The sequence below is a fragment of the Haliaeetus albicilla genome, chromosome 22 (assembly GCF_947461875.1).
Source record: "Haliaeetus albicilla chromosome 22, bHalAlb1.1, whole genome shotgun sequence".
In the NCBI taxonomy this organism is placed as follows: domain Eukaryota; kingdom Metazoa; phylum Chordata; class Aves; order Accipitriformes; family Accipitridae; genus Haliaeetus; species Haliaeetus albicilla.
Window position 1 is genome coordinate 16,668,403 of NC_091504.1, and position 26,359 is coordinate 16,694,761.

Genomic DNA, 26,359 nt, shown 5'->3' on the forward strand with positions numbered 1-26,359 from the left:
ATATATATATGCGTGCAATGACTGGAAATAAGTATACTCTTTGATATTAAGACAAAGTGCTTTAAAAGTTCAGGTCCGAGACAAATTGCAGGACATAATACTGCTGAAGCTCTGGATAACATGGACCTTACCAGTATGCATATTTGCTGCAAGAAGTGCTGCACAGTTTATCAAATTTGTTAATTACTCTGTGTACTACCTACTGTTCTTAAACCTGTAACAAAGTAGAAGAGATAGCAAGACACTTCATCCTTCTTGATCTTAAATTAAGACACTATGATGACATTCAACTGGCATTATTTTTCAGATAAGTGTCACTGAAGAAAGAAAGTAAACCATTGTCTATATTGAAGTTAATCTGAACAACTTACCTCAACACGACATCTAAAGGAATTGACTTCAGAAGTTTTCCAAAAGTTTGTCTTACACGAGCACCACTATGTACTAGTTGAACACGACACACATCAACACACCTGCATCACCAAAAAGGAAAAAAGGGTGGTAACATTTCCATTAACAGCATAATTCAAATAATATACAGAATTCTGTGCAAGTACCTTTGTAAAAGGTCATCTGGGAGGGAGGAAGACAGGGCATGTAGGCTACTACATGCTTGAAGACAAATGTTCACATCTTCCAGAAGGGCTGAATTAAGGAGTTGAAAGAAAAAAAAAGTTATTCTTGCTAGAATTAGATAACTTACGCATTACTCTGGTTGTGGTAGAACATCTAAAGACATTTTTACAGCATAGCTTGTAGAAGGAGACAAGGGCTTTAAGCAATACTTTTCTTTTGATTTCATTGACTGGTTTTACTATAACAAGTAAATGCTTAGTAACAAAAAGTCACTTGTGCTATATGTTACTTATGGGCCTTTTCTGATGGCTGAGAGATTAATCCTTCTATGGTCTCCATACATTAGCATTATGCACAACATATTTCAACAAGAAAAAAAACTAAGGTACCTGGCCCTGGGAAGTTACTGCTCTTGCTAGTATTATGCTAGTAAAAGCATTCGTTCCCATATTTCTATTTCCAGGTTTTGAAATCCAAAACAATACATCCCATTATGGAGTGGTTTCACTGCTTTTGATAAAATAAAATGCAATCTTACAAGTAAGATTTGGCACATCACTTAGATTTTTGGTAGATCAATTTCACAATCACAAATTATTATTTTAAGAAGATTAATTGTTTGCATAAGTAATAGGTAGGGATCCATTTGAGAAAAATCATAGAAGGCAAGTGTAAGTTTTTGCACAACACAAACCAGAAGCATCCTTTTAAGTAAATGAAACAAGTACAACTACTTCTATCAGTGGTATATGACATGGTCACTTACATACTTAATTATGCCATGTAAAAGACAGTTAAGAAAAAATACACGATATCTTACTGTTTGCTAAAAGTCCTTTACAAAACTTATGAAAAGATGGGAGAGAAAATAACGGTGCATATGTTTCTGATTTTTTCATCAGAACAGCCACTTCCAAAGCCCATGTCATAAGTAGTTTCCTTCAAAAAAACAAAAGTATTAGTCAATCTATACAGTTACAGAAAGATATCTTTCAATATAACTTTAACTATTTCATGTTACAGATGAGGATTATACCATAATTCATATTTTTTAAACAAAAGGGTTTGTAACATTAAAAACATCCCTAGCTTTCACAGCATTTTGGTAATACAGGATTGTAACTATTGTAAAAAGGTACTTTCAGTGAGTAAAAACTCAGTAAAGTTTGATAGCTCTGCTTTTACTGTATAGATCTTACGATGGTTTCAATTTTTCTAGTTTTCATGCATAAAAATAAGCAGCTACTTTTTCTACAAGTATTTCATTATTAATGTTTCAAAAAAACCAAATACTTGACTGGTTAAATTTACCCCAAGTTTTACAGATTAAAATTATCCTGGATTCTGAATTAAGGCATTCTACTGGAAACAAAAAAAGTCTCCCAATTAATAAGAAAACGCTAGTTACCTAGTATCTTGAGTAAGGTTATCCTTCTTAAGCAGTAGCCCCAAAAGGTTTAGTATGATTGAGAAATGTTTTTTTGTTGCTGTGGTTACAGTACTTATAACTGCTCCATCAAACAGAGAAGGAGAGGAAGAACTGAGGCTACTGGATATGAAATGGTCATGCCTGAAAAGGCAAGGAAAAACATAAAATATAAAACCAACCCAAGATTAGGGATACTTCCTTGAAGTATGCAGGAGGGGGGAAAAACAACACCACCCACCCACCCCAAAATAAACAAACAAAAAACCCAACCAAAACCAACCACAAAACCCAGCAGCAAAAGTACACCCACAGAGTAACCACATTATGTCAAAACCAAAGTATTTTGATCCCTGGCCTAAAAGAACAAAGCTACAATTTTACATCAGTCCATGCAGCCCAGTAACCTGGTTTCAACTGTGGCTGGTATCAAATGCTTAGTGAAAAATCACCAAAATAAAGAAATGTACAGAGTAACAGTTAAACTAGTATATTCCCTTACTTTGACAACATTTTGTAGTAATAAGGTCCAAAATGCATTTAAATCTGTTCTTTACATTTCATTACCTCACCTAGATCTCACAGTAAGCAAAATAGTAAATAACCTTTCCTTATTTACTTTCAGTAGAGTTCTCCCTCAGTTATTTCTATTCAAACACAAGACTTCTAATCTGCCTTTGAATAAAATGCCAAATTTTAAGACAGGATATGCTTTCTTGGCAGACATACAGACTCCCTGCAATTAATGAAAGTAAAAACTGATTAGGGAAGTTTAGGCAAAAGTTTAATTGTAATAGCCTAATTAAATGCATCCCTCCAACAATATATTCTATTCAGATCCATCCTAGTCTTCTTAAAATACTGATTAATTATTAATCTTCATACCTGGAACAGTGTGAATACAATGTATAGAGTACTGCATACTGGACAGCAGGAAAATGAACTGCTATGTCACCATGAACAATCATCAGATTTTTACTCAGTAGTGCAAACACAGTCGGCGAAAGGGCCCACATCTATAAAACAATTGCAACACAAGCAAAGAAACATAATAAATAGAATCTATTTAAGTGTAGATTCCATACCATTAATTATTGTTTTGCTTCTTCCCAAGGGAAATAATTTAACTCTATTAATTTTCTGACCTTAATTACAGCTATTTTCTTTCCCCTTTTTAAACCACCTGTTAAAAGCAGCTTATGTTTTTATTTGGAAAGATCTAGAGCAAGTGTTTTCACATGACTGATATACTACCAGAGGACCCACTAAAACTGCTTTTATTTGTCTTGATTTTCAGAAAGAATTACTATGATGATCTTAGAATCAATCCATGAATAACCCTGATAAGATGCTCTTTCCTAGAAACTGCTTTTCATTATGCACCAACTAGAGATATAATCCACCCAGTTTTTCTATAACTTAAGTTAGGAAACAAATATTATAATTTTAATTATACATATGTGCACTACTGGTGAAATACATTACGGTATATTCTAAGTAAAACGTGTTTTTATATTTATTGCACAAATTTTATCTGCAGAATTTTTACTCACCCCAATTAATGAGTTCTTAGCATTTCCAATAGTACTTAGAGCACTGAGGTCAAATATAACAACAAACTTTGCATTATCCACATTGAATATACGCTTCTTGAAAGAGTCATGCTGGATTTCAGAACAGGCCTCAGGAAGATGTAAGCTATAGAGAAGACTATTTAGAGCACAGGTCATTTCTCCTAGAATCAACCTGTAGGCAGTCTCCAAAACAGGAATGTTCTTCAGGCTCAATACGGCTTGGTATACAGCATGGGCTGCTGCAACAACCTTGAGAATATAAAATAATTACAGTAATAATTGATTAGCATGAAATCATAAAATATATTAGTCACCAATGTAGAATTTAACATTATGCTTCTTTATCTACAAATAGCCTAGTCTGATACACATACTTATCTTCAGTTTTCTGTAATTAAGTACTACTTACTTACAGAATCTATTGATTACTTTCTGGATCATCCACATAACATGCTGAGTATGAAAGCCACATCAACTAAGGACTTCTCTATCTGGTATGATGACCAACTTACCAATTCCTTATCAAATCTAAAAGCCAAAACCAAGAACTGGGTACATCTGCCTTTTCAGAAGTTTCATAGATATATAGTTAGAAAAAAAAACACAAAAAATCACCTATCAGATTAACAAAGTTTTATAGCTTAATAAATATATTCTAGGAGATGCATGAAGGCTGTTGTGATATACCTGTAAAAGTCACTTACTCTTACCTCTTTCTCCTTATGATAACGAAGAACAAGTAGCTTAGACTCTGGTATAAATAATTTCTCTACAAATGATGATGGTAATTTTGTATTTATTTGTTCAACAATCTGGGGATAAAAAGCAAAGTGATAAATATCTTTAACCACCTGAATTAATTTTTATTAGAATAGATTATTAAAGATTAATTAAAATGCTGGTTGTCTAGCTTTCATACACTATATCTAGAAAAAAGCTTCCCAGCAATGCAAATATTTTGTATTTGCTTTCCCAAATTCACATTCAGAGAATTAGTTATTTTCAGGCTTTAGCAGCACAGCTGAGAGAGAAAGTTGCATGATTAATTTAGATCAATGTGGGTTTACAAGTTTGTGGCCTACACATTAAGGGCTATGTTTTGAAGAAGTCTGATTTCCCAGGTCATGGCATAAGTAGATAAATAAAACGTATTAAGCACTAAGATTCTGAAATTCATCAGGTGGTGTTATCAACTGCAGAGGCCAGAGAATGGCACTTGTCTAACAGTCAAGCCAGACAGAGAGAAAGTAGGAAAAAAAAAAAACCAAAAACAAAAAAAACCAACACACAAACATGAACACTCTGGCTAAAATTAAATGCCACTTTATCGACAAGCCAAATGCATAAACAAGTTAGCAGCATAAGCTTTACAGAAAAGAATACAAGCATTTAGAAGAGGAATTTCTTGCTCGTGATCAGGAAGAGAAAATTTTTAAATATTTATGCAATATACACACACACAAAAAAAGCAAGGTTGCTTAGAAAATAGTATTTTTCCAGTGCAAAAGCCACAATAATAAAAATATGTACAAACCAGTGTCAACAGATTCAGGACTGAAATGATATAATCAGTGCCACAAGTCTGACAACCTTCCATTTGATCTAATCCATATGTGATGACCATGTCGCAGTGTATGGTCATACTTGGATCTAGGCTGCCAAGTAAAACACCAACACACTCATTGGCAGCTGTAAGTACAGCTTCAGAAAAGAATACTTGGTTTGCTGCAGTCACACATCTCATTACTCTGTACAGAACCTGGAAAAATAGAAAACACACCTAAATTAAACTTCATTAAAAAGAGACAAGGACTGCATACTACTTAATTATATTCATATCCACTTCATATCCTGTCCCATCACCTACTCTGCAGCTTAGTAAATTCTGTCAATAGAATATTCTGAATAATGCACATCATGGCATTACACTTCAGAAGTATAAGAAAACACAAACCTTCAGTTGCCTGGTTTCCTACTCAGTTAAAGGCCTGCAAAGACCTAGAAAACCTAAATTCATTATTCAGAATTCTGTTCAGTTCCAACTGATGTCAACAGAGCTCCTCTTGTAAAAGACAGACTAGTTTTCTTGAGCTTTTGTCACAAGAATCCCCTGCAGATTAAGACACAAATTATATAACTGTCTTGGCTTTAATTGGGAAATCCATACACTTATTTATCCGAGAAGGTTTGTCCCTCACAGAACTATGCAAGGGCAAAAATTGCAGTTGTGCAGCTCACACAGCAACAAGATTTTGACTGCAGGTATTTTTATCTTTTTTTTTTTTTTTTTTTTTTTTTTGAATCGCTCAACACCCTCTACAGTTCCTGTTAAAGAAGTATAGCAGCTACTTAGCATATTATATAATATTTATTCTGAGTTTACATCATTCTACACTATAGAACAAGAGGACTTTGCTACCAAATTTGATAGATACAATTTCAGCATGGATAAAATCCCCTACATTTTATAAAATCTAACACATAATTTGAATTGGTTTTATAACATCATAAGAATCTGAATAAATGGTAACATTATGGCTACAAAGACAGATAACGCAAGCATGAACCCACCTGCATGAAGCTAAAATGCCTAAAAAAACCCTAGTTTCTGCTGCGTAAGATTCCTATGTGCCACTACCACAATCTATACCTTAATATTTCATTAAATTCTTGTAGCATATTTTTTCAAGAAAATACATTTGCTCAAAGCTGAGAGTATACATATTCATGTAAAATTCACGAAAACTAAATAAAGTCAGTGAATAGCATCATTATATGGTGATAAAACATGTCAGCAACAAAGAAAAACAAAAAGAAAAACGGAATTCTTACATCAGTTACATAGGCTTCTGTAATTGGTGGTCCTCTAATTGGGCTGAAGCGCTCCCCAATACTCCTCACCACAGTACTGAAAACCCGAAGAAGTGCAGCCAGTTTAGGAAGTGATACTGAAGGAGGAGGAATATCTTCATCTACTGATTCCCCAGAAGCCACGTGGCTGAGGTCCTACAGCACAGAAGTTTTATGTATCAGTACACACCATTAACAGTTATTTTGATCTTTTATGCATGTATTATATGAGATTGAAAATACTTCATCTATCTATTTTCCAGACATATTATAGATACTATCCAATTACAGATATATTTATCCAGTATGTCTAACTTCACATACATACCAAGATGGGTTATAGTTACACAATGACAATGAGCAAGTCACAGAGCAGTAATAAGATGCTGCTCATTAAGTCAGCCAGTTGAAGCAGAGTACTCAGACTATATCTTATAAATTAAAACAGAGGCTTATGATGTTCCTGGCCCCTAGAACATGATCATCCATATTGCTGCACTGTTACAACACTTGTCTGCACACTTTTACCACTCTCCCAAACAACTCCTGTCCACTAATTGGAGTCAGGATGTTCAGGTGGCCATTCCCATCACACTGTTTACATGTAAGTACCTTGATCTGGAGACCATGAGTTTACTAGCAGGCTACATCATGCCAGCTGGCATCAGTGCCTGGGAACATTCCCAGAAGCGCTGATCTCATTAGTATAGATATAGCCTTGGTCTACCCCCATTTAAAACTCTTCCGTGACTAAGAATACGCATGTTGTCCAGTTCAGCAGACAAGCTGATAAGCAGCGACTTACTGCACTGACTAATCACTTTTAACCGTGTACCTACAGTCACACAGCACAGGTTTCTGTGGGCTTCACACTGTCAAAGAAGTCTGTGAATCCTAACTCAAAGCCGTACCATCAGCAACCTTGGTGTACATATAAGTACACTAATAAAATCAAATTAATTATTCTGCTCCGAGTGAAACAGATTATGCTGGAAGTACAATTTCACCTGGATCTCCACGTTAACATACATAATCTAGTTACAAGAATATATACCTATGAGCACATATACCTTAAGAAAAAGACAACACTCCCCTCCCCAAAACCAAAACTCTTCCTTCGATGACAGCATCAAATAAACTCTAAGCCCTGTTAACTAAGCAAAGGTTACAAAGTGAAAACAAAATATGTTAAATTAATATACTTACATTTTCTATCGGTTCCTTCTGCATTATTTCCTGCACTATATAATGCATTATTTTATTTTTTAAAAAGACAGATTTACCATTAGTCTACGGAAGCATTAAGAATCCCTCTCCCCCCAGTAGTCACTACTTCTGAGAAACTCAGAAGTTGGACAATTAGAGAAAATACCAAGGAAAGACCATGAAATGCCTTCACTGCAGCTTTTTAAAAATGAAGGCATTCCTGTTTGGTTAGTTGGTTTTATTTTTATAACACCACAGTATTCTCAATCAACAATGGCTGAAAGCCTGGCTATGATACATTTAAGTAGTTCATGAGGATTTGTGTAGAATTGTCATTGTACATGCCTTAAGTATATTCCATAATTTGATCCTCTTTTCCCCAGGAAAACCATATAATTTTATTTTCTACAAATGTAATACATCCATAAGAATCACAGCTGTGGATTTATTAAGAAATACGCAACAGTTAACTCTAGTATATACCATGAAGTCTTGTTTACCTCAGCATAAGCTTCCATATCTTCTAAAAACTGACCCAAGAGCGTGGTAGAAAAAGTAAGATCAGCCACCCAAAAGGGCTCCAAGCTCTGCAGCCATCCTGTATGAAAATAGCAGGGCAATTAAAACAGGGGAACAAGGTAACATAGAGAAATTAAATTTTACTTGCATATTGCTGAGGTAAAAGTTGGTAAGGTAAGAGAAGGTCATCTGCATGAAAATTTTAACATAAATTGTTTTTAAAATAAACATAAATTGTATTTCCCTCTTTTGTCCCTTTGACAAATTCATTTTAAGGTTCAGTCCTGCCCCACAGCCATTAAACATTAAGGATAGAATCCAGGACTATGACACAGGAAACATAACAGACTTGCTGTGAATAACACCAAGACAACTGCTATAGCTATAGGAAGAAGTTTCCCAATTTCTTGAATGCCAGTACAGTAACTTTACCACAAAGATTTTCTAGGAGTACATAGGAAAAAATATATTCTTTCACATAGAATATATTAAGATCTATAAACATATGAACATTTTTTTGAAAAGTTACACAAAACAATTGATGTTTAAATGTAGCCTGAATAAAGCATCCCATTTTCCCAGGTACAGCATAAAATGGCAAATGCAAATTTACTAAAAAAATTAGGAACAGTCTTTGTTATGTAGCCAGAAACGTATTTTGGGTTTAAGTCAACTTCCATGTCAGTAGGACCAGAGTTGTATAAGTAAACCCACATCATCTGCAAGCCAAAGTGGACTATATTAGTGACTCTTCGGCCAAACTTACCAGACACCTGTTGCGTCAATGAAGGTTTCTGAGTGTGATCTATATGCCACCCAACCAGTATGTCCACTGTGTCCTGGAAAGCCATTTTGAAAAAAGGTGAATTACCCAATTTGCTGCACCAACATTTCTATGCAAGAAAGAAAATACAGCGGACAAAGTAAGCTTACCCTAAAATTTGTGCTGAAAATGTGTGGGTAGCATCGGGACACCAAAAGGATGCACTTGACACATTTGCACAGCAACTCTGGTGTATCCACATTTTCTAGAATGGACTGCAGGCTGGTCATTACAAGCTAAAAAGTAAAGCAAAGCCACTAGACATTTCACTTCATTAAATCAACATGTGAAAAAGTTACCATATGAAGACATACTGAGATTTATTCAGTGTTGAACACTTTTTAGCAAACTATTTTGATTCAAACAAGAGAACCAACTCAATACTCTTTCTGCAGGAAGGAAAAATGTAAAAAGCATCACGTATACCGCATGAAAATAATCACTTCAAGTGAGCATTTGCCTGAAATATGGCAGACCCAGGCTCAAGGCTTGGGGACGCTGTTTTCTCTAATTATTTAGCCATGGAACAACTAGTTGTTCTAAGCTTCTGTTTCTCCTGCTGAAGCTTTTTGGCTCTGTAAAGTTAACATTAAATTGGAGCACAGACCTGCCATAGTTGTTCTACACCCAAAATAACAGTCCCTAAAACTTTAACCAGGGGACCAGATTTGTCTGCACACATCCTACTCCCTCTCAGATGTAATTACAATTCAAGTTAGAAATTGTAAATAGAAGGTAGCACAAAGCAATCAGGTTGGGGTTTGTGTACCATTCCACTTGAGCTCTCGACAAGATTCTTCCTCTTAGATCTGCAATATATACTAAAAAGTTGCATCAAAATATGTATCATCCTATAAAGACTTTACATTCTTTTCTAATGTAATCAGAATCAAAGAACCTCATTCAATCAAAGTTCCCTCCCAGTTGTAATTATATGTATTTGGTTGTGTGGCAAGGTTTTCGTAGCTGGGGGGGGTTACAGGGGTGGCTTCTGTAAGAAGCTGCTGGAAGCTTCCCCTGTGTCCGACAGAGCCAATACCAGCCGGCTACAAGATGGACCCGCCACCAGCCAAGGCCGAGCCAATCAGTGATAGTGGTAACGCCTCTGCGATAACATTTTTAAGAAGGAAAAAAAGTTGTGGGAGACACAGAAATGGCAGCTGGAAAGAGGAGTGAGAATATGTGAGAGAACCAGCCCTGCAGACCTCCAGGTCAGTGCAGAATGAGGGGGAGGAGATGCTCCAGGCGCCGGAGCAGAGATTCCCCTGCAGCCCGTGGGGAAGACCATGGTGAGGCAGGCTGTCCCTCTGCAGCCCAGGGAGTTCCACAGGGGAGCAGATCTCCACCTGCAGCCCGGGGAGGACCCCACGCCGGAGCAGGAGGATGCCCGAAGGAGGCTGTGACCCTGTGGGAAGCCCGCGCTGGAGCAGGCTCCTGGCAGGACCTGTGGCCCCATGGAGAGAGGAGCCCACGCTGGAGCAGGTTTTCTGGCAGGACTTGTGACCCCGTGGGGGACCCACACTGGAGCAGTGTGCTCCTGAAGGACTGCAGCCCATGGGAAGGACCCACATTGGAGAAGTTCATGGAGGACTGTCTCCCATGGGAGGGACCCCACACTGGAGCAGGGGAAGAGTGTGATGAGTCCTGCCCCTGAGGAGGAAGGAGCAGCAGAGACAATGGGTGACGAACTGACTGCAACCGCCATTCCCCACCCCCCTGCACCGCTGGAGGGGGGAGGTAGAGAAAATCAGGAGTAAAGTTAAGCCCTGGAAGAAGGGAGGGGTGGGGGGGAAGGTGTTTTTAAGAATTGGTTTTATTTCTCATTATCCTACTCTGCTTTGATTGGTAATAAATTAAATTAATTTTCCCCAAGTCAAGTCTGTTTTGCCTGTGACGATAATTGGTTGAGTGATTTCTCCCTGTCCTTATCTCAACCTACAAACCTTCTGTTATATTTTCTCTCCCCTGTCCAGCTGAGGGCAGAAGTGATAGAGCAGCATTGGTGGGCACATGGCATCCAGTCAGGGTCAACCCTCTACATTATATTTATTTATTCATTCAACATAGCAGTACTTAATGGTTCATTTCAGTTTAAAAAGTTGATTCAAGCACTGCACTGAAAAAAATCGTTAATAATCCTGTTTTAACTTGTAGTCTTACCTGCATTAAAGATGAAAAGGCTTTCTTTTCTCCTACAGTCTCTAGTGCTTTGTAGGTTGCACACAAATAAAGAAGTTTAACTTCATCTTTTGTGGATGAGCTGAATTTGCTAAAAATCCATTTAAAGATCTTCTCAGCCTCATAGCTCAGAGAAGCACAAAGAAGGCCAAGACAGCAAGCTCCTTCCTGTCTCAGTTCTTGAAGCAATTTGCTACTGTATTTTGGGGGAGAAAAAAGAAACATGCAATCTCCAGACATGAGAGCAGAACAGAAGAAACCATGAACAAATTAAAACATTTTCTAAAGCAGAAAAATATATGCACGAATCAAGCTGCTTCTCTCCTACTTAATGGCAGCAGTGAGGAAGCTAAAATAAAAATTAATAATCGGAAAAATTCTATGAAATATTATTTCTATGGAATAAATAAACTTGAATAAAAGTATGCAATAAACAGGCCGCTCTACTTGCAACACACTATCCAAGAAAGAAAATTCTTAACATACAGCTGACTTTGGGTAATAACACTAAACTAAACACCAGAAAGCCCCCCCACACCTGAGTTCTCTCTACATATGCTCTTAGCTGGATGTAAATGAATTAGATCAGGTTGTAAAAAACTTAAGTTCAATTTGCAAGCTAAACAACCACAGCAGCACACGACTACACCAAGGTGATTAAACATAGCTGAGACAGACTCCATATTACCTACAACATAAAAGCCACACTTGTGCATTCAAATTCTCTCTATGTCAAGTGCACTCTAGATAGTTTAACAGTATTGTTGATGGGCCTACGAGGGTCTTCACTCTCCTCCAGTCCCATCCTCTTGTCAGTGTCACACCCATGCAAAATTAGTGAATGCATTTCTTTCAACCTTTCCCCCCTCCATTCCATTTCTATACTGAAATCCAAACCTAACACTGTCATTATTTTTCCTCTTTAAAGACTTCAAACTGCTTAGTTTTCCAGCTTACCTTTCATTGAGTACATCGTGAATGGCAGTCAGGATATTATCCAGTTGTTTAACTAGTACCTGTAAGATACATAAAAGGCACAAGCATAATGGTACAGTAACTTCTGCAAACTAGGTCCTGTTTACAACCACATTAAAAACACCACTACCAATTCTGTTTGCTAATAGAATGCTATTATGCTTTCCATGGCCACTGCAGACTGCGATGAACTATATTAAGCAATACTGCAATATTATCCTACATGTTATATTTCATATTTATTTACAGTAGCCACAAAAATACACTGGCAGCCTGCTATCAAGATTTGTTCTAAGTTTAGTTTCTGCTGATAACATTACATCACAAATGTAAGACTCACCATACAGCTCATCAGTAGCATCTACCGAAGACCTAGTCTCCTATGCTAATAGTGAATTGCATCAGCAGAATATTTAATACAATCTGAAGTATTAAAATTTCTTCTTAGGCAATCCTGACTTGCAGAGAAATGGATTATTATTTTGGGGGATGAAACATTATTGATGAACCACTGCTTCCCAGTAAACAGAACCAGAAATACTTGTTTTCCTAATATGCACTAAAAAAATTAGTGAGTTGAGTTGCAAAATAATGCATTAGCTGCAACTGTATAAGCTATTTACAAGAAGTTTTCTCAATGAGTTAATAAAAAGGTTTTTCCTCTTATCTTTAGAAAGTTATTAATCTTTTACACAGTGAATGTTATCTAGTTTTTGTTGTTAAGTTTTGAGCAACATCACTCTTTTGGGGGTGGGAATAAGGGAAAGAGGACCACATGCTTGGCCCCTCAGAACTCACAAGGACATTTTAAAAATGTGCTGGTATCTGCAAAAGAGGCTACAAAAGAGACAGGAGAAGGCATCTATACAATTTAGAAGCTGCAGCACGATGCCATTATATGTCAATGCCACTGCCTAGTGACTTTTACTACTTTACCTTTGTCGAACACACATTTCAACCCTAAGAACGAAGAGAACTCTGTTAAACTACACTTAATAGTGTCAAGAACTGCAGGAGCTACTGCTAGGTTAAACACTGTCCATTATAAAGTTTTAGGCTTGACATCATGGATATCACTTGACATCTGATCTTGTTCTCATTAGCGAGCTGGGAGAAGTTTAAAGAAAAGTTTCTCAGTGACAAACTTTTAACATTCTGACCACTAACAAGTACAAAGTTTGCCACCAAGTTAGATATTAGAATGGCAATTCCAATACATTCTGAGATACCAACAAACCTAAATAAAATGCAGTTACAAAAATAACTGGAGAAAAAACGCATTGAGAATAATGGAAGTAATAAACCACCCTACAGAATAATTCTGGAAAGCGTTTACTCCCCAAACCCTTTTATTAACAAGGGTTTTGTTTGAGGAAAGCTGAAGTAGTAGCTAAGCTTGCACATGGTCTGCTTATACCGAGGTGCACAGAATAGAAAAGTCTCAATGTTTAAGTGTCACGCCTTTTGGAAAAGAGCACAATTACCACTGGTTAATTAATATATAATGAGAGAATGAACCAACTTCTTATAAATATGGATAGACACATAACCCACAACTGAAATATCACAGCACTGCCTGTAAATGAGTGTCAGGGTATTAAACCACCACTTCCTGCTTTTTCAATACTTGGAGAACTCCTAAGCTCTCCAAAACAGTGGGAGAGATGTGTCAGACAAAATACTCTTAATACTTCACTTGAAAATAAGTAGTATTAAAAAGGTATACCCACAGTGGGATAGGCCCCCCTACCCCAGTCCTTAAGAAACACTTGAGGATATTAGACAGTTCAACAACCCATTAAAAAACCCGAAGATGTAATGAAAACAAAGACATACTTTGTTCTCTTCCCATAAATGGGAATCCACATACAAAGGTGTTTAGCTAGAAAGCTGAGTAACTCTAAGATATGCTGATATTTATACAGTCTTGTGAACAGCTCATTTTTAATTTAAAATACAGAAACAGTTCTTGAACAAGACAACAACATGTTTTACTTCCTTTTTCCTCTATTTCCTTGCTGAAGGATCCAGAGGATATTGCTAAGACCAGGGAAACAAAAACCCACATGCATGCCATATTTATTCCTACAGCTCACACATTCAGTAGTTTGCTTTAAGGCAATACATCATAAGTAATCAAGCAATAAAAAAATTCCTGAATGGCAGAAAAAGGACAGGCAATCCAGGAATACACTTTCCCTTCACACAGAAGGAAATTCCTTGTATGTAAGATATTCCTTGCAGATATATCCCAATACTCAGATTTTTAAAAAGACAGTTTTATAAAACGAGAAATACTCTGGTGCTATGGAAAAAGTAAAAATTACTAACCAGTTTGTTTTCTGGTTGCTGAATGAATTCTTTCAATTGCTTTACAGTAGCCAGTCTTCGGTCTCTGTCGTCTTCCCGAGTAATCCTCCGAAGAAGATTTGACAGTCGAGACTCATCAGAATAAGACAACGATCGCTCTGAAAAAAAGAAAAGGCAATTATTTCTTTTCTCTACAGCATTTGATCAATAATATCTGTATTGGCTGAAATGTGTATTTGTGGACTCAATAAGTCATAACAGTAATTTGAGAAAAAAGTGAAAAAAAATCCTGATTTGTTTGAAAGCTGACATGAGGAAAATGAAATGTAAAATGTAATTTAACTACCAAAATATTTCATTTCTTCCAGTGGACAGCCCAGTACCTGGGTAGAACTCATTCAGAACTAAGCAGAACTGTTTTACTTCTACACAAAAACCTGGATTTAGTTCCCTTCTACATAAATTGAACTAAAAAAAGGGGTGTGTTAAGGTTAAATCAGACTTCTGACTGAATATATAAACAAAAATAATTCAACAAATACTTCAAGTAAACCTGGTGGAAAAAAAAAGCTGCTTCTTGTAGCAAAGAACCAGATTTAAGCTCAAGCAACTACCAAGAAACAAGATTTTCTCTATCATTTTGGCACAAGAAGAAAAATTATGAGTAGTCCTCTGATAGCTAGCAGGGTTCTGCTTTGAAAAGGAAGAGAGATATACTTTTCCTCTATTGAAGAACAAAAGTATACACTGTGCAGAGGTACAGCGGCTATTGATTAAAGTGGATCATAATACAGGAGAATTAGCATCTTCCCAAGAAAACATTTAATTTAAGTTGACCAATAGCACTATTGATACCAGTGAAGGTCACAACTCAGTTTACCTGATTTAGGTACAAATTACAATGAATTCATATGAAGAATTCATTTCCTTCACTTGCAGAAAGTAAACAAAGTTTCTTTTGAAAAGTTTAACATTAGATGTCTCATGGTGATGAAAATTAGAGGATTTGTGGAATCCTCACGGAATGATGAGGTTTTCTTAGTCACCATGACTCTTATAAGAACACCCAAGACAACTACAGACAGCTTTTTTCTCTGGTATGTTACATATCAGTCACCTGATGGGAGCAGCCATAAAGGCAACCTGGTTATAATGGGAAGGTTGTAATGGAAAAATACTGACAGAAGATGTGTACCAGCCTGTGAACTGCTAGGCTGAGAACCCAGCCTGGGAACCTCGAGCATTCCTGAAGGGCAGCTGGGTACCTAAGAACCTGAGACAACCCAAGATACCTTTGATAAGTGCAAAACCAAGAAACTGCAACAACAAACTTATTGTCTGGAAAGGTGAAAAATAGACTGTAACAGTGGAAAACATCCTGGGAAAGCTATTGGCTGCTCCAGCAGGAAAAACTGACTGGGAAAGCAAACATTGGTCAGAAAATAGAAGACAGCATCATCTATTGGCTGTTCCAGATGGAAAACAGTTGTTAGTAAAAGCTACTGGTGGCTCCAGGTGGTTGCATCCTACGCTCCCTTACATCTCTAACAATATAAAAATAACTTGCTTTCTACCCAAAATGGAGCTTCTCTATGAAAGCTCCCCCTGCAAAGAGACTTGGCTACGTGAGACCTCCTGGACAGATCGGACCTCACTGGGGACACCTGACTGACTGCAGGCTCCAAGACGCAGATCATCTTTGAAGTGGGACTTTGTCTGCCATCAGTTGGCCCCACTCCTGGGAGAAGTTTGGCAAGTGCTGTACCAGTAACATTTTGAATAGTATATACAGGTGTGCATATAAGTAATTAATCAGAAGTATATACTTGCTTTACTAGTGGTAATTTGTAGTAACTTGTAATAAAGAAATGCAAGAAACAAAAACCTTCGTGTCCTTGTGTATCACAGAATCCTATGAACCCACCCACAGGCCAGTAACTCTTATAGATCATGACATCACCTACAGGAGAGCATGTCTTCCGTATTACAGTCATGAAGAATATTCTCAACCTTATTTTCATGTCTTTATTTTTTTGAATTTTAAGAGAGTATGAATACAATAGGCTTTGATAATCTGTTTCTTGCCAGACATCAGTTTAAGTAATTAATTTTGAAGATAGCTGAAATTCTGAAGGATTAGGCAGGCTTAGCAAACATTAAAATAGCAATAAGAGTCTGAAGGATCAAATCTACGTTTTGTTCCTAGCTAGCACAATACACAAGACATGTTGAGATGTTATCTGACAGGCATGAAGAGGACTTGTTTTAACATGTTACTGATTTTACAAAAGATTAAAGCATACATGTCCATTTTGGAAGAATTAAGATTCTTTTCCCTTGCTTTATGTGGAAACCACAGCCTTTAGTAGTGGACAAAAAGTCACATATCTGGTGAGAAACATACAAGGAATCATGATCAGCAAAGACACCTTCTGAAGCATTATCTGAGGTCTTCCTGGGTGATGGTGTCAGGCTAATAACTACAATCCCTGCTAGATGATCACTTGCATCTGAAGATCTCTTTGTATTTCTGCCCAGAGTTGAGCTAGCAGCTGTAGTCCAAGGCTTGCCTGCCAATGGTCAATACATAGCCAAACTTCAGAAAGATGGACCTAGCGCAATTACCCACCCAAAAAATTTGATCAGCCCTAGAGAAGAAAGAAAAGGACTACTAGGAAGAATGCAGCCTGCCTGGGGGTGTACCACATTTACCATTTTCTTTAAAACCTGGGCAGTAGTAGAAGGTCACCAGATCAGGGAAAAAAAAAAAATTTTTGCAAGTTCAAATGGACTAGTTTGGAAACAAAACATACACAAAGAAGAATGAAATTTATTTTAAAGCTTGGTTACAATGGAAATTAACACAGACTACGGTACACAAAATAAAAAGTGCAACTGCTATTCATGAATAATTCCACATGAAAACTCTTCTGCTAGGAAAGTACTGCATTCTACATTACTGAATGTATCTTGAAAGCTTAAGCTGAACCAAATCTACACACATTTATTTCACTATTAGACTGTCTACATACAAAGCCTCTCAAAACAGCAATTTGAATCTGTCCTTGAATAATTCAATGCATTGGCCACCCCATAATACAGTCCTTTCCAAGACAACAGATGTGCCTCATGAGAAAAAGTCTGTTCTACAATATTCCTACAGCTGCACTCTACCAACAATAACCCAGACAAGGAACGCACAGTACACATCACTTCTCTTCCGTTGCTCCCAATTTGCACTGATCTCTGCCACTCAGCAAGCACATGGGAAGCTACACCAGCACAGCTGGGTTGGGTCACTAGATACTGCTCTTGAAGGGCAAACCAGGATGCAGTGGTTTGGAAAACACTGAAAATTATAAAAAGTTATTTAGTAAAAATAAAGGTATTCTAGATCTTTGCAAGGTCCCTAAAAAAGTCCCCCCTGCTTTCCCAAAAAATGCTGGTTGACTCTTCAGTGTTAGATGAAAAGTCAACAGTAAGTATAAGCCTTGAATTAATTAAATCCACAACTTGCAACTTTTTAGTGTTGTCTTCTCTGTGTCTATCTTTTTGCTTGTAATCTCTTCATGGAAAACTGTAGTTTATTTTGAAATACGGTTGTGCTGTTTACGTACAAAAAAAAAATATCCTAAAACCATAACTGTATAAATAAAACTACCACCACCAAGGTTACTGGTATGAGACATACATTTAACTGCTGCTAGAACAAGACGTACTGTTCCAAACTCTATACTAAAAGCAGCTTTGGTTTTATTCAGTTAATATCTGATGAACACTGGCATTACTCCCTGAGAGAGTAAGTGTTAGCTGTCTGTTGAGCCATAATCATAACGTAAAAATAATTTAAAAAAAAAAGAATAAACTAATCAAGAGCATGACTGAAACTATACTAATCAAAGCACTAGTTAGTGAACTCTTGTATGACTTCCACTCTGTGAAAAATCAGCAAGGTCTCAGCCACATGCTAACTCACTCACAGAAGACAACGGTTTTAAAAATTGCTTAATGCACACACTAATAGACAAGAAAATATATAAGAATTTAAAAAATAAGATCCTGTTGCAACACAATCCCACTGTATTTTGAAGAAGATATGAAAAATCAAAATGACTTGCTGAAACCTACAATCACAAAGACAGCCCAGTTAAAAAGGAGAAACTCTTGAAATCTGACATCTAGAGGACAGAATACACACAGAAGCATACAAGTCATAGGCAGCAACTTCAGTCATCTGAAATTACAGTCCCTAACATTTTAAGGATTAAAGAGGTGCTCACGTACCTAAGAGAACAGTCTGAATTTTTCTGCCAGTACTAACAATAAATTCACACACAAGCCCACTACCAGGATTATTTACAGAGTTCTCTGTTAGACAATTCTCTATTTCCTCTACATAGACATAATTTAAAACACTAAAAGGACTGTATAATTTTTATATCAAGACACCAGAATGGGACTATAAAGTTTGAGTTTAACCCATTCCAAAGATCAGGCTTTTGCAACAGTCATGTCACCACTTCCACCACAAAGCACACTGAACTTCCTTCTTCCACCTTTTGCCACCTCTGAAATATAAATCCCCGAGGAGAAACACCGTGTCCTCGTATGTTTATAATGTGCCTGGCATAAAGCAGCCACAGTTTTCATCACTGGCTCAACTACCACTTGTACTAAATGATGCAATAAATGACAGCACTTAGTCATAACAAAGTTTCTATTTTCATTCAAAAGTCCTTGGAATAACATTCTTTTTAAAAAAAACTATGATTTAAACCCAGATAGTGGGAAAAGTTAAGACTTCTTTCTCAAAAACACATGTCCAGCATTCTTGCAGCCTCTTGCAACTCCAGCTTTCCTCTCGCTGCATCTCCCAAGACCTTACCCATATTCTTATGATGCCTCCAGACCCTCCCTGGCCTCTAATCCTCAGCTGAGCAAGAGGGAGCATGAATTGTGGCTGATTCAGGAGTTCACATCTACTGACTAATCAGCTGGTATTATGTGATGACTAGTTGACCTGCAGGCCAGTGAGAACAGATAACAGTTGAGCTCACTGTTGCAGGTTTTCCCTCACTAGGGACTCGTTAATTAACAACCTTTTACTCAGGCATCAATTTTCAACAAATCTAAGAGCAAATTCTCCTTCTTGGAGCCCTTGATCTCTTTGCCAAATTTGGCTAACCTGAATAAGGGTTCAAAAGCTATTTAAAGGAAATTGAAAGATTGACAGCATAAGCCATATAGTCAAGAGATCTGCCTAACCTATGGAGGAACTCTCAATGGAGGGAACAGTATAAATACAAGATGACAGTTTCCATCAACATCATCTAATCATGTATCATAAAAAAAAAATCAAATCTATATAGATTGCCTAATCATAGCAAACTTTTCATATTCTGAACACAAGAGAGGTTGCCAAAAGAGATCCTCTTTTCCTGAAAATCTGTGGTATCCTTACCCTGTGATTTCCTCATGTCTTTTGTGGCTAAAGCACGATTCCCATGCGGAACACTGGTAAAATCAGGATTGGTCACATTGTTAACTCTCAGCTCTTGCCCCAACGACTTCCGACCATAAGTATTTTCCCCAGATCCTCCATTGACACTGTAGCCACCTGTGGAAAAAACAATGTGAGATTAAGACAGGCTATCAGACCATATATTTAGTAACATAGTATGTTATGAGTTATTCAATTCATATGCAAATTAGTAGCCCTATCCTCTACCACCTTCTTTAGCTTCCTTTTTCACTTTCACATGCAAAAATGTTTTGCTATGCCCTGTAAGTTTCCAGGTCACATATTCAGAATCTCATCAGTCTTCTTTTGAAGCCTATGAAAAAAATCTCTATTACAGTGAAGTTTAACATCGATTTTGTTGCATTTGGGGTTTTCTTATTACTTTTGACCCTGTATTTTACAAGGCCCTTCATGTCAAACTGCTAGTACACATGGCTAGATACATTCACTTGCTCCTTGATTATGCACATCAAATTTCCACTGTTTTTGTTATAAATCTACCACACAGGCTCAGTAAAATGGCAAAAAAAAAGGGAGAAATATAAATAATCTGTGGCTTTTAAAAATATGTACAGATTGAACAGCTCTCCCTAAATATACAACAGTCAGTATTTTCACACACTAATACTGACATTATCTTAAATTAAACTCAATCCTACGTTCTCCCACTTGAGATACACACGGTACCTCTTTGTTAACAATACAAAATGGAAATAAAAGTGTCATTTTGAGTAATTCAATTGTTTTTACTCCTAGATCCACAAGAATTTACATACTCAAAAGTTGAAACTAAAGATTTTTCCAGTTTGTGACACCGCTTTGATGGGCAGGTTCTTCATCTGCAGTAGTGTGGAGAAGTGAAACTGTCCCGAGCCTGCCCAATACTTCACTCAGTGTATCAGAGCTCACTTTCGAGGCAGCTGTGCAGGCAGCTTTCTAAAGTGCCTTCTGCCTGAGACAGGGAAGAATCAACTAATAAAATTAAACCCAGAAAAACGAAAGATATGCAAGATTTCTTTCAGAAAAGGTATTTCCACAATTCCACCTGCACTAGTGTATAAAAGAAAGCCTGGGGAGAAGGAGAGGTGGCTCTCCATAAAAAGAGGCAGCTTACCAAGACTACAGGATGATAAAAAGATAAGTTCAAACATCAGGTGAATCTGGACCTTACTAGATGTAAAGAATGTCATCTTGAAGGCAAAGCTTTTGATAAAAAGAAGCTGTGAACTACCAGTAAAAGTTTGTGTATTTCTATACACATGGGACTACCCAACCATTACAGAAAATCCTGTGCAAAGTCTCAGTTCTAATTAGTTAATTACAATTACAGTAAAGATAATTCGTGTATACTTGGATTTACAACATTAAATACAATTTTTAAAAACAAACTAGCATGTATGCCACCTTAACGTTATCTTGTCATAACAAAGCAACACTGTCCTATGAAAGAAATTACTTCTAACAGCAATAATTTTATTTATGACTAAACAGAAGTGTATCACTAAAATTCAAAGCAACAAAGAAATTAGTTTAACCAAAGATATCAGAGATCATGTACTCCGACCACAAACATCAGCTATCAAAACCAGACATACTACCATATACTGTTGGAGTTCTTGGAAGTTATTTCATACTTTCCCACTAGCACACAAAATATCCCAGCTTTTTTGGTTGTCTGCAAAGGCATGTAGTATTTACTACAGCGTATCTGACATTATTTTAAATGAATAAACACAAACCTGTATTCTCCCACTTGACAGACAGACAGTACATCTTTGGTAACAATATGAAACAAATTGTCATTTAGAGTAATTAAAAAACAGCAGGGCAATCAGTGTTTTTTGGCAATAAGGCTGTAAATACTACGTTATAACTCTCTTCAGTTATCTCCTGGCCTGAAAAGTTTTTTAAAATCCTAATATATACAAATTCTATTCATTTCTCTTTAAGTGTTAAATCTGAGACCAAGTAAGAATATGATCAGCTATGTCACTGTTATTAATTTTAGCATAAATATGTAGATACCATGACATACAAATACTAGTGCAGTATCTTTTTAGCAGTAAGGACCCTGAGCGCATCCTAGTTATAAACCAAAAGAGAGGGAAGTGTTGCAGTAAGGGAGAACATCTCATTTATAAGTAAAAACCCAAGAGTCTTCTATTTAATTTTAAAAACTTAATCTTCCAACTCCCCTGTCTTGTTTTATAAAATAAAGAAGAGAAAACAAAGGGGGGGCATCTAATTGCAGTCTTCCACTAGTTAACATGAAGGGTTATTTAAAAAAAAAAAAAAAAAAAAGGACAGCCAGACTAATCTTACAGATGCAGAGCAAAAGGACAGGAGTCAACATTCATAAGTTGAGCAAGGGAAATTCAAAGTGGATATGAGAAAACAATTATTACTAGGAGAGTGGTAAAGCACTAAACAGGCTGCTAAGGGAGGCTGCAGAACCTCCCATCCTTGGAGGTTCTCAACCTAAACAACTTCCAGAAATTATCAAGTTGGAAGTCATTTTTATTATCAACACCAGAAACTGGGGGGGGGGCGCAGGGAGGCATGTGGAATATTTTCTCAGGGATTCTAGGTACTTATGACATATGGCTATCCAGGATAGAAAAGTTAGAAATTCTTAAAATGAAAATTCCATGCTGGCAGACTCCAACAGATTAATTGAAAATAATTTAATTAGTAAACAAAGAAACTATTCTGCACCTGTAAGCTTGCAAATTTCTCCAAAAAACTAGAACTAGAGACACTTGGAATTTGGTTTTGTAGTACAGAATACCCTAATCATCTCTTTTCAAGTCACACCTGAACAAAATAGCATGGTTAAAGTGCTGAGCTAGCAGAGACATGCCCTGTAAGATAAAGTACTTGAGGGAGAGTTGCATTTTTCTTTTCAAATGGCACTTTCCCAGCAACTTCACAAACTACCTTACTGAATTTGTCTGAAATTTACTATTTCACTATGCTGCCAATACATTCTTTAAATACTAGCACACTTCAAAGTATAAGAATAACCTACCATGCTAGTCTATGTGAAACACAGTAAAACTCTCCATGTTAGTAGACACACTGCCAAACATACTCACTTTCTAAGCAGTTTCGCTGTTAAAATTAACAAATCTTAAGGTTCTCAAGGTATGCAGATAAACATATACCTGTTTCATACTCCTGCCTCCTAGTAACAGTACCTACTACTTATAAAAAAAATAAATTTGCATCAGTACACCCAGCTGTAACTTCCCCTAACATGTAGCAAGTCTTTACAGACAGTTACAGGGCAGAGAAGTAGGGGGTGTGTGAATGCTTTTTAGGTTCCTGAACAAAAACTCCCACACTAATATTCCTGTGAGATTTTTTTGAGTCTGGCCTGCCTGAAGAAAATTTACATAGTCTAAAAAGTGACTCTGCAAGTAAAAACCCTCCTATGTGATACCTGTATTTGGCAATCAAAAAAAAAAAAAAAAGAAATCAGAATACAGATTTCTTTTCCATAAAGATGAAAAAGATACGATTCTGAATTTTTAGCTATCTTCTACAGAAAGTAGAAAATTCTCAAATAAACCCATAAAATTGTATGAACCATACATCACATGATTTAGATTAAGTCAGACTGAGGCACATAGAAGTACAAATCCTCATTAATGACAAAATATAGATTTGATTCCCAAAGATTCCAGTTAGCTGCAGTAAAGCTGCAATAGGTAATATATCAGATTAGTAGCCCATTTAATCAGGCAGTCCATTTTCAATACCAGAAGCACCAGACAGTATTCAGGAAGAAGTTACAACTTGCAGACCAGACACATCCAGAATACTATTCTTTAGAAAAACATGCTTATTCTGTTAATGCATTAAGTCTTCTCTTACATTCTTCTCCTAATGCAACTGCATATTTTTCTCACTATTCATATCAACCACAACATTTCTTTGACCCCTGATAAATCTCTCAACACAGTGATATTGTGGCAATGAGTTGTATCAGTTCACTGCCTTTTTTTCGAAAAGGAAAAAAAAATTCTCTACCATTTCAAGTTTACTGCCTTTCTCTGAATGTCCCCTCACAATTTTACACATGAAACAGCAATCTGTATACCTTTTTCTTCATTCTGTATGTCAGTGTGGACTCTGATATCATCGTGTCTTTGTCGAGACACCACAGCTGAATTTGAGGGTTGTAATCCATAGGAGGCAGAACTGCCCCGATCTCTGGATGAAGAGTATTTTAAATTGTCCTGGTCAGCTGATGCACTGTCAGTTCTATAAAGAGAAAAATATTTTTTTTATGCAGGGATATAACAGGAGTGGGATTCACATTCACTTATAAATGCAACATATTTAAATGACAATCCCAAATGTATTTTCCTGTGTCAAAAAAGTTGTACATCTAACCTGCTTCTTAAAAAGTGACCTTAAATTCAGGTTGGGATTAGAAACATGCAAAGCAAATGCATTCTAGTGTGCCAGTGCCTCTTCTCAGGATGTTCTCAAGTCTCTTTTCAGTTGGATGCCTATATAAGGAGAAATTACTTCCCAGAAGTGAAAATAAAATACAACTAGGTGTATACCACAGCTAGGCAATACAGTGTCTACCATTTGTGAAAGACATTACTAATCCACACATGAACATTTATGTAATATGTTATGGGTCTTACTGAGCAATGTAAACCCACTTATTAGATGGAGGTGTTACTAGCATGTAGCTGATACTCAATAGAGGAATCGCATATTAAGTTTTTGCAAAACAAAAATTGCAAAACAAGAAAACAGCCTTTACCGTGGAAAAACCTGGAATGTAAATTAAGAGCTGTTATCCTTTAGAATAAATGTTTGCAGATAAAAAGCGAGTTAAAAAATCCGCATTGTTTAAGCCACTCTCATATCAGAAAACTGATTTACAGCCCAGAATAAACTTTTAAGGAAAAAGGTGAAAATTATGAAATCAGCTCTTCTCACTGGACATACTAAATGATTTCATTTTTAAGAATACAGTAACTTTAACATACTGAACTTGTGCACACAAGACTTCAGCACCTAAATTCAACCAATCACCTTAAATGCATTCTTACAAGCAATCCTGGAAGCTTTACATTAAAACCAGTAAAACAATACCCATCCAAAACAAAAATCAGCAGAATTTTGTTCAACTCAAGTATATGTCGAATCACACTATTCAAATTACTTACAGAGGGCTTTTCCTAAGCAAACTCTAAAGATCTACTATTTTTATTTTAAGGTTTGGATAGTTCATTTGATTATTTAACAAAAAGCAGGACAGATCATTCCTTTCCATTCCTGTAAATTAGCTACAATTTGCATAAGGATAAACACCACATGTTCTTGGGAAAAAGTCTTTAATTTTTACTTTTCAAGAGAACACTGCAATTAGAACCAGGAGACAAATTCACGAAAAAGGAGTTATATACATCTCAAGGCCAAAGGGGAAAAACACAGCTAAAATTTTTGAAAAGCAGCTGTTACTTAAGCTGTCCTGAAGGCTTGCTATTTTCAAATATAGCTCATCCTCAGTACAACTGGAAGAGTAATACCATGAGAGTTGATATTTGCAAAAACAACTGTAACTAAAGAACCCCCCCACACATGATTTATTCTCTTGAGGATGTTAAGAGACAATATACTATCAATTTGGAACAGGGTCCGAAAGCAGAAAATTGTGCTTTTACCCTATTCTCACAGTGAAAGGTTGACACTAGGTTTGCTTGGCAGATATTATTCCCTTTTGCTCTCTAAGCAAATTCACCTTTAGATATACACTATAAGACTCTTCTCCTCATTCAGTATTCACTGCGGCATCACATCTACTGCTTTGTTGAGCACTTGCTTGGACTATTTTATAAAATAGGCTATGCAACTCAAGAGGCAAAGCTTTACTAAAAGTCTTTGCTCATGACAGTCAACTAGGATTGTAGAAATACTTACACAGCTGGACCTTCATCATTCACCTAAGTTATGTTGAACAAGTTCTGCACTGTACCTTCAAATAGTATGAACTTTAAATATGCCGACACCATGTGCAAATTTTCCAGTCAGCTACAGAGCCCCCAGATTTTCTCCCTGCCCTAAAACCTCAGGAGACTTTCAGCTGACTTTGAGGAACAGCAGTTTAGTACAGAGGATTCAAATTATTTTAGCCTTTCAATGAAACAGACTGACAAATTTTCAATTGGTAAATTTAAGTACTGTTGGGTTCTTAACAGCGTACCTCCCCGAAGAGCATTGCTTTTTTTAAGGTGATGTGCTATAGACTGTATCATCTCCAATTGTCAAGCATTAAGTCTGAAATTCTTAAGTCTGAAAGCAAGCTGATTAAATGTACAATTTTTAAGACTGTTCTGCATATCCCAATCAGCTGAAGGACTACACGTGTTCTCAGC

The 26,359-nt window shown here is 36.7% G+C and overlaps 1 protein-coding gene across 2 annotated transcripts in view; it reads right to left on the minus strand.

Annotated features, from left to right (window-relative positions):
• SMG1 (SMG1 nonsense mediated mRNA decay associated PI3K related kinase) overlaps positions 1 to 26,359 on the minus strand; it is a 70,054-nt gene that overhangs the window by 35,307 nt on the left and 8,388 nt on the right. For both annotated transcript variants that reach the window (XM_069810045.1, XM_069810046.1), the window contains exons 2-18: positions 24,061 to 24,224; positions 19,899 to 20,054; positions 14,459 to 14,595; positions 12,110 to 12,168; positions 11,135 to 11,348; positions 9,085 to 9,210; positions 8,918 to 8,990; positions 8,133 to 8,230; positions 6,409 to 6,582; positions 5,111 to 5,335; positions 4,287 to 4,388; positions 3,556 to 3,825; positions 2,888 to 3,018; positions 1,985 to 2,146; positions 1,397 to 1,515; positions 558 to 645; positions 372 to 473 (exon numbers count right to left, since the gene is read on the minus strand). In XM_069810045.1, the coding sequence (XP_069666146.1) occupies positions 372 to 473; positions 558 to 645; positions 1,397 to 1,515; positions 1,985 to 2,146; positions 2,888 to 3,018; positions 3,556 to 3,825; positions 4,287 to 4,388; positions 5,111 to 5,335; positions 6,409 to 6,582; positions 8,133 to 8,230; positions 8,918 to 8,990; positions 9,085 to 9,210; positions 11,135 to 11,348; positions 12,110 to 12,168; positions 14,459 to 14,595; positions 19,899 to 20,054; positions 24,061 to 24,224 (2,400 nt within the window). The remainder of the gene's footprint in view (positions 1 to 371; positions 474 to 557; positions 646 to 1,396; positions 1,516 to 1,984; positions 2,147 to 2,887; positions 3,019 to 3,555; positions 3,826 to 4,286; positions 4,389 to 5,110; positions 5,336 to 6,408; positions 6,583 to 8,132; positions 8,231 to 8,917; positions 8,991 to 9,084; positions 9,211 to 11,134; positions 11,349 to 12,109; positions 12,169 to 14,458; positions 14,596 to 19,898; positions 20,055 to 24,060; positions 24,225 to 26,359) is intronic.